We start from the raw sequence: 13,430 nt of genomic DNA, 5'->3' as shown, positions 1-13,430 counted from the left end.
TAATTTGACAATTAATTGACAATTTGTTGACTGATTACTACATTACAAGTCAGTCAGAGGGATTTGATTTTGAAGGTGTCGGCCGGAAGTGGCAGCAGTGATCGAAGCCAGTTTGACCTTGATAGTGAGCGCTGCTGTACCCAAACAAGACTTTCTGTCATATCACTCACTGGTGTTCACTTCTATCCTTTAAGTACCACAACGTCTGGACCTGGCTGATTCGGTGAGTAACATGTCGTTATAAAGAATGAAGAAAGCGCGAGGGGAAAAAGTCAACACGGTTGTCGTTTAGTTACATCGGCAAATAATCAACATTAGTTCGCTATTTTTCGTTAGCTGAGCTACGAATGCTAGCTACTAGTGGCACTAACGCTAACTTTACGTTAACCCCAGCAGCTCAGAAAACACAAAATGTCAAGAAACTTTACGACACTTAACCACTGTACAGGTCAGCTGCAGCTCTGTACCTCTAAGATTAGGTTACAGGGTCGTTTACAAAGGTACTACCGTCCTGTAAGATGAAGCTAGCAGTGCTGCTAAAGGGATAAATGCAGCGATGCTTAAAACAAGCTAACACAATTATTTAGCTAGTCATCTGAGATATAATTGCGATAGCTGAGGGACTATTGTAAGTTAACCTTGCTGTCTTCCAAGGCCCCGTCTTCGTTGCCAAGAGCCGATTCCTGCATTTAATACCAAACTCTGTTCGTTGAGCTAAATGCAACTTCATAAATAGCATTCGTAACTTACTCTCCGAACTACGACTGTATTAACTGTATCTACGTGTGACCTTATAGAAATTAGATAGTGTGCAGTGTTGACATTTTAACCTAACTAATAATAACCTTGAATTCTTGAGTACATGAGCAGTAAACGAGGCTGTGCGTTTGTTTGTGGTTGCAGAAAGCGCAGCTATGTGTAGCTGTGTGCGGAGCTCCAGGGCTCTGTCCCCTGTCCTGCTCCCTAGGCTGCTGCTTCCGCAGACCGGGTACAGACTGGCCTGCAGGGGCCTCTGGACCTCCCCCCACTGTATGGCTGTCAGTGGAGACTCCCAGCTGCTCCCACTGCCCAAAGAAGCCCGTGTGGTGATTTGTGGAGGAGGAATCATGGGGACATCGGTAGCCTATCACCTCGCCAAACTGGGCTGGACTGATATTGTGCTGCTGGAGCAGGGCAGGTGAGATAAATATCATTTCATTTGCTGGGAATTTGAACTTCTGAAGTTGGTTGGAGGGTCTATTGTGAAGTGTTCACTTGCTGTATTGGCCTTGTGAAAGACACTGAATCCCCTTTGGCTCAGCAATTTGTGTTCAATCACCAACCTTGACCTGTGATATCCCTGTGGGGGATGAATAAGGACAAATTCTGCATTAGGAATCAGAAGAGGATCAAGTAAAAACAGAAGTGTATTGGAGATTGTAGTATTGTAGCACAGTATTGTAATACTGTGTTGCTTGTCCTGTTGTCCTGTTGGCAGACTTGGCGCAGGAACAACCAGACTGTGTGCTGGCATTATCAGTGTGGCAAAGCCTATTTCCATTGAGTGTCAAATGGCGAGCTACTCCAAAAGTCTTTACCAGCAGCTGGAGGAGGAGACTGGGGTCAAAACAGGTCAGACACTTTGACATGTTTAGCTTTCTCTCACATTTCACTTATTCTGCTGCTTTTCACAAAGACAGGGGTTTATGATATGACTAATATTATAATTTTTACTGCTAACAGATTACATAATATGAACACCCGTCATTGATTTTATTGAACTATTTGGTCTCTCTTTTACTACAATTTGTACTTTTATTTCCCAAGGGGTTATAGAGTATGTGCACTAAACAGTCACTGTATTGTCATAGCATTGTATTTCATTGCAGTAATTTGGTTAGTAAAGCAGCTTCCTGTTGAAGTCCAAGATATCACCATAACACTCTCTGTAACGCTCTGTCTATATGTTTCATTTTAGCTTTACTCTGTATTTGTGATTTGAGAACTTCTGAGTCACATAATATGTTGTTTGGTGTGCTTGTCTCTGTGTTTTAGGATATGTGAATACAGGGTCTCTGTGTCTGGCCCAAAATCAGGATCGCTTCATCTCTCTGAAGCGCCTGGCATCTCGACTAAAGTAAGACCACAAAACCTCATGTCAGTATTTAGTTCAGAATCAGAATCAGAATCAGAAAAAGCTTTATTGCCAAGTATATGTAAATATATGTACACAAGTCTTTTTTTTTTTTTTTTTTTACAGAGGCACAGTCTGTTTTTTTAGAAAGGAAGTCCAAGCAGAGCGTTAATGTAAGGCATATAGTTGAGATACCCTTGGCAGCATTTGCTGCCTTGAATCTATGGATGAGGCAGGGAGGCACAGACTTCTCAGACGACTTTGCAAAACTGCTCAAACTCTGTCAAGTTGCACAGGGCCTTTGAGTGATCCCCCAATGTTCAAGTCCAGCCACAAGTTCCTCATTTAATTAAGGTCATGATGTTACACTGCCCACATCTCTAATTTGTTCAGATATTCAAATGATTCAGAGGTGTGGAACTGGGTTAGTTATGCAGAGCCTTCTAATTAAAATATCTGTATTAGTATTACGCCATCATTTTTATCTTTTCCACTCAATTCTTAGGATAATGGGCATCAGCTGCAACATCATTAAGCCTAAAGAGGTGGCCAAACTCCACCCTCTTGTTAACATTCATGACCTAGTGGGAGCACTCCACCTGCCTGGAGACGCTGTGGTGTCTCCGCCTGATCTTAACCACGCCCTGGCTGTGGCTGCTGCTGGACATGGTAAGAGACTCAAACGCACAACTTGCCTTTGATTGGACTTTAAAGGACCATCATGTCAAAAAGTTGTACAAGCAGTACTTTAATTCTGACCATTGTTTTAATTCTCCCCCTCTTCAATGCCATTTTGTCTTAACCAGGGGTTCAGATCCTGGAGCGAACCAGTGTTCAACAGGTTCTTGTAGAGAAGGGTCAAGTGATGGCGGTGGAGACTGAACGTGGCTCCATTGAGTGTGAATATTTCGTCAACTGTGCTGGACAGGTAATCTTCAGACTGGGATTTTTTCTGCGTTGTTTCAATGTAAATCATTTTCTGATTCTCACCTACATTCAACAGTAGTTAAACTCAGTGTGACTAACAAAATTGGGTGCTCTCACAGGATATGTTGCAGTGTCTCCAACAGGGAATTACATGTCTTATTTCTTATGATCTTAGTGGAGCCAGTTGTCAGTCTAATAGGGGTAACTGAGGTGACCATTCATGTTGATTTTTGTTGTTTTGATTTTGTGTCCCGACACTAAATAGCTAATCTTATTTGGTACACTGGCACAGTCAGTACACCTGTGTTCAGAACAAAGTGTGTGATATATTTGTTCCTTCTCTCTTGCTGTAGTGGGCTTATGAGCTGGGCCAGGCGAGTGAGATGAAGGTGTCTGTTCCTCTTCATGGCTGTGAACACTTCTACCTCCTCACTAAGCCTCTCCAGGATCCACTTCCACTTAACACTCCAGGTCTTGTAAATTGAACACACAAAATAATTCACTTTTTCTTGGTGCAAGCACAGTTAAAATTCCAATCACTTTTACTGATTTGCCAGCTAAATATAATTTCTGTATTAGAGAGAAACCTACAGATTTTGGCAGATTGGCCGAGAGAGTTGCGCAGTATATTACTGCAACAAGCATCTCCCCGCCAGTCAGTTTCCTCTAAGATGAAGTTGACACAGTGGTGTCAAGTGAAGCCTGCTCTGAGACTGTATGCTGTTATAGTGCCATTTGCATTTGCAATATTTTTATAGCCAGCACCTCCATTTGCTAAGTAATTTCACCATGGTTGCAGCAGAGTGTCTGTCAGTGCTAATAATGCTAAATGCATTTTTAGACTGGAGGAAGGAAAACATAACTTTACTTGATTCTTGTGACTCTGCAGGCTGTTGTTATTATTGTTGTTGTTGGGTGTAGTTACAGAGATGCAGCCAATGAGAGCATCATACACAGAGTTTGGACATGGTTACATCATAGAAATATTTGGGTGCTGCTGATCACCTTTGAGATGAAGACTGATGGTATTGTGAAGTGAAGGCAACAAACACAAGCTAAATTCCTCCTCTGTCTGTCTGTCTGTCTGTCTGTCTGTCTGTCTGTCTGTCTGTCTGTCTGTCTGTCTGTCTGTCTGTCTGTCTGTTGTTTTGTTCTTTCTTCTCATTGAGAGTCTCCTGAGTTTTTCTTTTTACCTTCTGGTATCACAGTAAAGGACAAAAGCAGCTTGAAAAGCATTAAAATCTTAATCATCTGTCTCAAACAAAAAGATGTCAATATTAGTTAGTTTTATCTTTTTATTGTCTTTATCAAGTTCATTTCTAAGTATTAGTTATAGATTCAATTTAACATTTTAGCTCATGATTTATTTGTTTGTATGTTCCTGTGTTTTATGTACTGAAGTGGCTGCTCCAAACAAATCACCCCCAGGTTACAGGTTGGCTGTGGTCAAGCCCAGGAGAAGAGGTGATCTAACTGAGCCTGTGTCTTGTCTCCAGTGGTGATTGATATGGATGGCAGGATATATGCACGGCCATGGCAGGGAGGCCTTCTGTCAGGGGGCTTTGAGAAGAACCCCAAACCCATCTTCACAGAGGGCCGCAACCAGCTGGAGATCCAGAACATGCAGGAGGACTGGGACCACTTTGGTAATGGAGCAGGATCATTAATTGTGATCAGTTGTTTGATGACAGGTTTTGGTGTCAGCTGCTCTGAGTAAAATTGCAGTACGCTGCCTAGACTTACCCTTTTTAACTTCCATTCAGCAGATGCACAGAGACAAATGAGCTGTAGATAAGGTGGACACATTTGTCACTGCAGTCACTGTCAGTAATGTAGCGCAGACAAAAGGTGTGTGTTGTTTTGCATAATGGTCGGGTGTCTCAATTGTACTTTGTGAGTAAAGCAATTTACTGAAACATTTGCAGTTTCATTCCAGAGAGTCCAGAGAGCACTGCAGTTAAACAACGTGGGTGTTTTTTGGTGTTTTAGATGATTGGACCATGGCAGCACATTGGATAAACTGAGCATAATGGAGGTGTCTTGTTATGTGCGCCTGGACAAAGGCAGAATACTTTTTGTGAACGATCAGGTCATGTTTTTGTAGTAAGACTGAGCATCTCTGTTTTTGCATTAACTTGCATGTTTTGGCCCTGTTAGGAGCAGAGTTGCATTGTTGCTCTTCATCATTTGATCTTTGACCTAAGTTTAGGCTAACAGCTTGTTTACACCTCCCAATATCTTTTCTGTGCTGATGAACCCAGATTTCTTTCCATTGCATTTCTGATTCTTGGCAAGGCTAAAGTAATGGTGTTCCATTTATTATCAGTATATTTAAAATATTATTCTGATATATTTTGTCCTTCAGTGATTGAATGGTCAGGTCGAGTATCTTTTTTTTTGGTGTAGGTGCACTGGTCCACCTTTTCAAATGTTTCTTTCATGCTGTTAATTGGATTCCAGCCTTAAACAATTTAGTTCAAAGTATGCCCCTCTCTCTCTCTCTCTCTCTCTCTCTCTCTCTCTCTCTCTCTCTCTCTCTCTCTCTCTCTCTCTCTCTCTCTCTCACTCACACACACACACACACACACACACACACACACACACACACACACACACACACAAACACACAGACACCTGCCTTTTGGCCTTGGCTTCATGCTAGTAATCTGAGAGCCGTTATGCAGTGTGACAGGTTGTCGTTAGGACAGCAGTATATCATCAGCCACCTCCTGTCCAGATCTGTTATGATAGTGCTGGATGGTATGAATGGTATGGTGTGGAATGAAAGTTCAATAATGAGTGGACAAGACAAATATAGGAGCAGGAGGACAAGTAGCAGCCCCATTTTGGTGGCAGGAAGCAGTGGGGTTTATATGAAATTTGATGTCTGATTTGAAAATACTATATTGATGTGGGCCTGGCACCTTTTTGAGAGAGAGATTGTGGATTCTTCTGCCTCCAGAGCCAATGCTGAGTGCCTTGCTGAGGAGAATGCCAGCTCTTGAGTCAGCTGAGATCCATCAGCTGGTCAACTGTCCGGAGTCGTTCACCCCTGATATGCGCTGTCTGATGGGGGAGACGCCAGGTGTCTCTGGCTACTATGTGCTGGCAGGGATGAACTCCTCTGGCCTGGCCTTCGCCGGAGGAGCCGGCAAGTAAGCATGGGTATAAGTGTGTTTGTATAAGTATCTTTGAGACATTGAGTAGTTCATCCACAGTTTATTCATTTCTGTCATCAGCGTAGTAGTCAGAATATGTTTCGATTGCAGTGCAATGAAGCTCACAGGGCATGCTGTGGGATTTGTTGTCCAGGTACCTGGCAGAGTGGATGACCTATGGCTATCCCACTGCCAACGTCTGGCCACTGGACATCAAACGCTTTGGTAGCCTGCAGAGCAGCCGAACCTTCCTGAGACACAGAGTAATGGAAGTTGTGCGTAAGTAGTGAACTCTTGTTACAGTTGCTATTTGCTATTTGGTGCATCTTAAAACATCTTAAAACAACCCTGTGCATTTATTGGTCGCTGTAATTGTTCCTCTTGTCCATACTACAAATGCATGTTTATGTTCAGCTGAAGGTAGGATAAGATGAAGTGTGAAGAGTGGATTGTAGATTTTGTCCTCATCTCCTCCATTAGAGACATTCTTTGGTGAAGGTAATAAAAAAAATTATACACTGTATAATTGAGCTGTTCTCTGAAGACAGGCAGCAGCACCGCCACAAGTAACACCCGATTAGTTACAAATTTATTTATATTTATATACATTTATATTTTTTCTCTCCAATGTGTTTGTGTCTGTGTGTTTGTGTCCAGCTCTGCTATTTGAACTAAAGGTTCCTCGGTGGGACTTCCAGACCGGGCGTCAGCTGCGGACCAGCCCTCTGTACGATCGCCTGGACACCCAGGGAGCTCGATGGATGGAGAAACATGGTTTTGAAAGGCCCAAATACTTTGTTCCTCCTGGGAAAGGTACAGATTACTCCCCAGCAACACACTGCATTGTCTTTATGTTCATCTTCAGTAAGAATTCAAATGACTTTTCAAACCTGATTAAGAACAGGGTTTTCAGGGCCAGTGTCAGTGCGATCCTGTAGACTTGATGGTGTTCATGTCAAGCGACTGAGAAGGACTTTTATGAAATATAGGTTAATTATGCCGTTTCCTGTGATGAACTGAGAGTATGCTGGAACCAAAGATAGCAGCAGGGCATTTCACAGTTGTGTTGTATTTTTCTGAGGTTGGATTGTGGCAAGTTTTCTCTGAGTGTTGCACAATTTTGAAGGGATTTAAATAGCAGTTTAATTAATTGTGTTTTCTTAGCAGAAAGTAGAGCATTGTAAGTCTCAGCCTATAATCTATAATATACACGCATGATATATTATCTCTGCATGATTGTGTCTGTGTGTGTCTGTGTGTGTGTAGATCTGTTGTCTCTGGACCAGAGTAAAACCTTCTACAAGCCCGACTGGTTTGACATTGTTGGCGCAGAAGTGAAATGCTGCAAAGAGGCTGTCTGTGTCATCGACATGTCCTCCTTCACAAAGTTTGAACTGACTGTAAGTCGTGATGCATTATAGACAATTTACGAGGTTTAAGCAGCTGATAGGAGAACTGCTGCTGCGCTGCCCTCTTCTGGTCACACCCAGTGAGTCAGCATGAGTTTTCCACCAGTTCCACATTTATCTGTGCCAGAACACAGAAAAGTGTTTTCAAAATGGAACATTATGCAATTCTTTGTCAACGCGGAGCCACTGATGCAGCACTTATTCATTCTGTCTTTTCTTTCTGAATCAATGAGCCAAAGAGTAATGCATCCATGGTATTAAAGTGAGTCCAATTCTGGTCTGTCTTGATGTCCCAGTCAACCAAGGACCAGGCCTTGGACCTGCTGCAGCATCTGTGTGCAAACGACCTGGATGTTCCTGTTGGACATATCGTCCACACCGGCATGCTGAATGAGAGGGGAGGCTATGAGAACGACTGCAGTGTGGTCCGACTCAGCAAGAACAGGTTTGTGGCGTATTGACGGTAAAACAACATGCAGTTGACCATGAGCATTTAAAAGAACCCACATGTTCCCTCTCCAGCTTCTTCATCATTTCTCCAACAGACCAGCAGGTCCACTGTTGGTCCTGGATTAAGAGACACATGCCCAATGACCCACACCTCCACCTAGAGGATGTCAGCTGGAAGTACACTGGTAAGCGCCATGCACTGTTGTTAAGGTCCTGAAGTGACATCGCCATCTAGTGTCCACACAGTATTAAAGGGTGGAAGTCAAATTGGTGGTATCCTTCATTCACTCTCCTCTGTTAACCCAGTTATTTAAGTGGCCTCGTTTTGGGTTTGGTGTTAGGGGACCAAGAGGATGGTTAATTACTGTCCAAAATATAATTTGTATTTGTAAATGTAATTACCATAATGGTCTGAAGTGTGAGTAACACTTTGCCTTCATTCAGATTTTTCTGTGCAAGATAAAACACCATCTGTCTCTCTCTCCATCCCAAAACTTACCCATAGCATTGTACAGTATGTATCAGAAGATTGAGTGTTTGTAACTCTGGTCCTTTGCCCACAGCTTTAAACCTGATTGGACCTCGTGCAATGGACGTTTTGGCAGAGCTGTCATATGTTTCCATGACACCTGACCACTTCCCCTCCATGTTCTGTAAGGTAGGAAACAAAGGCTAGTTTCAATAATATTAATAGAGGTTTATTATTATTAATAATAATAATAATAATAATAATAGTTGTAGTGGTGATAGCAAAAGGAGGAGTGATATTATTAATTATTGAAGAAGCTGAAGTAGCAGCAGCAGCAGCAGCAGCTGTACTATAGTTTTTGTATCTGTGGTTGTAGTAGTTGAAATGTTGCACAAGTAAATGTTTATACCTGATTGTTATCCACACATTAACCATGCATGTATGTGTGTCTACAGGAAATGAGTGTTGGCTACGCCAATGGGATCAGAGTGATGAGTATGACTCACACTGGGGAACCAGGGTTCATGCTCTACATACCTATAGAGGTGGGTTCACACCTGCACACATGCAAAAACATGTACCATGTCCCCATTCCACAGGGTGGTTGTTAAAGTCAGCTTTTAGAAAGAGCTACATACTGTTCATGAAGTCTAACTTCAGTGTCCCCCTCTGCTCTCCACAGTACGCTCTGCATGTGTACAACGAGGTGATGTCAGTCGGTCAGAAGTACGGGATTCGTAATGCAGGGTACTACGCGCTGCGCAGCCTGCGCATAGAGAAATTCTTTGCTTTCTGGGGTCAGGACCTCGACACCTTCACCACCCCGCTGGAGTGTGGACGAGAGTTCAGGGTTAAGTTTGATAAGGTGTGTTGAAAGTTCAGCTGTGTAACCACATCAAACTGTGACATCAGTGTGGATTCTGATTTCTAGTTTTTGGTTACGAAACAGCAACTCCTTGCTGTTATCAAGCTCGCTTCAGTGAGGAGCTTTACATCAAGTGTTTTTTGATGCTCTTGCTTTACTTTTTTTGGCTTCTAAGCAGTTAGAAGATGAGAGAATAATGAAAAGTAGGATGACATCTGCTTTGCTGAAGCTTTAAACATCTGTTATAGTTTTTGCTGGGAAAAATGATCACCAAGCTGCACCTGCAGGCACAACAGGTGGCGCTTTACACCAGCAGCAGTGAAGTTTACCATCGGCCTCATTTTAAAAACAGTGGAGCATCAGGTGTGCTGTCTGCTGCACACAGTAATAACGTCAGTACGGCATTGCTGATTTCACCTCACAGTGTAAAATTGGTTTCACAGATTGCTTTCAGATGGGAAGTCATCAGCAGAATCGATGCCTTTATTGTGAAGTTTATTGAAGAAATGTATGAAATGAAAAGTTGTTTCCTGCTGCTCCCAACAGAGCCACACAACATCACATCTAACGCTGCTCTGTCCTTTATCTCTCTTTTTCCATTCCTCTTCCCTTTTTCCTGTTTCTTCTGTTTTCTGCCACGTTCTCCTGGCTTCTCTGCGCCTCCATCAGGACACAGATTTCCTTGGTCGCGAGGCCTTGCTGCAGCAGCGTCAGGATGGCGTGTCTCGGCGGTTCGTCATGCTGGTTCTAGAGGACCACGACACTGAGCTGGACCTGTGGCCATGGTGGGGCGAGCCCATCTACTGTAACGGTCAGTTAGCTGGGACGACCACCAGCAGCGCCTACAGCTACACTCTGGAGCGCCACGTCTGCCTTGGCTTTGTATCTCCACCGCCAAGCCCAGAGGGGCTCCCCACACCCATCACCCCAGACTTCATCAACCGTGGGGACTATGAGGTGGACATTGCTGGCCAGCGCTACCCAGCCAAAGCCAAACTCTACCCCTTCAGCTCGCTCTTCACTCAACAAAAACGCCGCAAGGAAGACATGGAGCTCAGCAACCTCCAGGGGAAGTGATGCAGAGCAGTGGAAGGCATTTGCCTCAGTTGACACTCCTTCAGTTCACCAAATCCACTCCTGCACTTACCTCTCAGTGCCAACCTACGGCCCCTTTTCTAGCACCTAATCTGAGGGCTTAATGCACAATCACTTCTTGTCCCTCTAATATTTGACTTCCACGTTGCATCTTCCTCTTTCAAAGTGCAATATTTAAGAGGCACCAAAAGCTCCAACTGTATTAAATACAGAGCAGCTGTGTCATCAAATTGTGCAGTTCTTCTTCAGCCCTCGCTCAAACACAGTCCACACAGTCTCAGAGGCTGGTTTACTGCGACAGCCTGCGGTTAAGTGCCTTTGTCAAGGCAACATCAACAATATGTGTTGAGGACTCTTTCACTTTGTTCACTTTAACCCATCCAGAAGGGATCTTGACCGACAATCTTCTCCGGTAGCGTTCCTGTCAATGTAACATTGCAGCGCTGCACAGTCTGAAAGTCTGAAAGAAAAGTCATTCAGTGCTGTTGAGCAAATGTCTACAGTCAGTGTAGTTTTTGACTTCATTGTCAATTTGCTGCAGTAAAGAATACGAGTGATGCGATGTGGCCTAATCGAGGTACTGCTCACTACTATCACCCCCACAGCATTATCATTAACAATGAAGGGATATCCTATCCTTAGACATCCTTCCCCATCAGGGAACATGCCTGGACAAGCCATGGGAAAGAATTGGGAAGCCTTCATTAGTAAAATGTTGTCTTTTGTGCTGCACATTCACTCCTCATCCAGTCGTGTTACAAAGGCCTCCCAGGCTCTCCTAAAAAGCTTCAGACCTCTGTCCCTCATTAATGTCTTTATCAACCAACTTTCAGCGCTCCTGGTGTCATTCTGCTGCGTGTCCAGCTTGTAATGTATTCTCGGTGAAATAATCCAGCCTGTTATTTATGTTCTGTGGTCATTTTGAAGCAGCGTTGCCCTTTTGATGCTCAAGTTTTGCTTTGCTGATGTGTCGCTGAACGAGTGGCTCATGTCAGCTGGCCCATAGATGAAGGAAGGCAGAATGGGAAAGCCGTGACCACAGTTGTAATCCCAAGTCCACTATATCTTACAATGGTGATTAGATTTTTGCCTCACCCGGAGTTACGCTGTTTCTTCACTGCGATTTGTAATAAAGCGATGTATTTTTCTGTAGCTAGTGTTTATAAAATCTCTATTTTCAGTATTGCACATTTTCTGGTCAGTCAGTTGTGTGATTTGGGCTTTGGGGAGTCGTTTCATTATTCCAGTTGTCCTTCCAGAATTATTCCGTTCATGTAAACGCCAGCTTGATGTTTTCCTACATGTACATTTGTGTACATCTTAAAGTAATTTGGTCCTTTTATCTCTCGCTGCCTTTAGAAGTCTACGTCACGTCGTACTGGGCAAACATTTGACACTGTGGAGGGAACCTTAAGTTTGCTTGACCGTCTAAATGATGCTAAAAACCACAGATGTCACACGCACTGAACACCTTACAGACTGTGAGGAGGACACAAAATTACAAGAAGATAATGGAGAAGGATTGTAGGCACAGAGCATGGATTAGAGGAATCATTTAGTCTGTTAGATATTCAGAAAAATGCTCATTGCGATTTCCCAAAGTGACATCTTCAGATTGCTTCTTCTGTCCGACCGACAGCCCAAACCCCTCTCTTCATTTACTGCCACAAAACGACAAAGATCAGCAGCAAATCGATTCATTCCAGCGACTGATCGTTGCAGCTCTAGTATAGCTATCTGTGATGTTACGGCCATTGTGTCACTCCTGAGTGCAGATCCCGCAGGCTTTTCCTCATATTTTCACTTTCAGATGATTTTCTTGAATGTTGACTGCAGTCACAGTTGTACTACACGGATGCAGATTGCTTTACAATCTTAGTTCATTTAGAAGTGTAATGAGTGATTAAGTGTGCTTGAGGAGGAACACGCTGGAACGTAAATGAAAGGACAGACACAGCTGGGAGCCCGCTGAATAGACAGATTAAGAATCCTGATCTGCTGAGTAACATAATGCTTATTTACAGCGTAACTCCTTGTCCAAACCTGTAATTGATATTCTGAAATTGGTCCTTTAAAAGTCTTTGCTCAGTTTACTGAAGCACTTTTTTTTTTTTACCTCTGAAAGGGGAGAAAATTGTGTTTACAACTGCACACAAAAGAGAAAAATGAAAAGCCTGAGCAAATCTTCATGCTTGTTTTCATCTGACTTGCTTTTGATTAGTTTTCTATCACTTTCTTTCCACTCCAAATGACGTACAGTTACACTCCGTCAGCAGTAGCCCGTCTCAAAAGTACAATAAAACTTCATTAAAAAGGAAAAAAAAAAAAAAGCTGTAGCAGGAAGTCAGACCTTGCTTATAAAGGGCTAGTTTGTGTGTTGTTTGTAAAAAGGCTCTGATATTTAATGAAGCGTTTGCATGTGAGAGCGCAGTGAATCACTCTGAGTCTGTGTGTCGTTCAGCCTCGGTGCTGTGACCTGACCTCCCAGCACTGTGGCGCTCTGCTTTGGCTTTGTGCGATTAACTTCTGGGGCTTCGTTATACAAAAACACATATTCATAATATGCTGTTCATTTTTCTCATATCATTTTTTTTTAAAATATAATTAAGGCTCCATTAACAACATTAAACGTAGCTGTGTGATGAACACACAGGCTCTGTTGACACTCATCACTCGACCCTGTAGGTCACTTCAGCTGTTTTCAACTGTCCGACTTCACTGCTGTGAGTGAGCGTTGAAGGGAGAGCCCCAAGTATTTACACTAAACAAGGCCAGCCTGTTTCCTACTACCATGGTGACATGGTTTCTATTGTTAAAAAAGGTCACTGAATATCAAATATAATGTACATCATCAAAGAAGTTAGAGGCAAAATAACAGCTAACAGTAAGACCTGAACATTATGAGAGTTGTGGAAAAGCTGTTGTGATGATCACTAGATGTTAA

At 43.0% G+C, this 13,430-nt stretch overlaps 1 protein-coding gene across 1 annotated transcript; it reads left to right on the top strand.

The window, feature by feature from the left end:
* Nucleotides 1–105: 105 nt before the first annotated feature.
* On the top strand, nucleotides 106–13,137 carry pdpr (pyruvate dehydrogenase phosphatase regulatory subunit). Its single transcript, XM_070957827.1, has 18 exons — nucleotides 106–223; nucleotides 904–1,177; nucleotides 1,478–1,611; nucleotides 2,035–2,116; nucleotides 2,619–2,782; nucleotides 2,920–3,041; nucleotides 3,394–3,511; nucleotides 4,537–4,686; nucleotides 6,003–6,195; nucleotides 6,353–6,477; nucleotides 6,856–7,011; nucleotides 7,465–7,598; nucleotides 7,904–8,052; nucleotides 8,130–8,242; nucleotides 8,621–8,715; nucleotides 8,982–9,071; nucleotides 9,209–9,391; nucleotides 10,061–13,137. Exons 2-18 carry the CDS (start codon nucleotides 915–917, stop codon nucleotides 10,466–10,468), a joined length of 2,679 nt encoding a protein of 892 aa, XP_070813928.1. The 5' UTR covers nucleotides 106–223; nucleotides 904–914; the 3' UTR covers nucleotides 10,469–13,137.
* The last annotated feature ends 293 nt before the right edge of the window (nucleotides 13,138–13,430 follow it).

Source organism: Chaetodon trifascialis, chromosome 1, assembly GCF_039877785.1.
Source record: "Chaetodon trifascialis isolate fChaTrf1 chromosome 1, fChaTrf1.hap1, whole genome shotgun sequence".
NCBI lineage: Eukaryota > Metazoa > Chordata > Actinopteri > Chaetodontiformes > Chaetodontidae > Chaetodon > Chaetodon trifascialis.
Note: the sequence above shows the minus strand (reverse complement) of the source record. Positions and strands in the feature narration are given on the sequence as shown.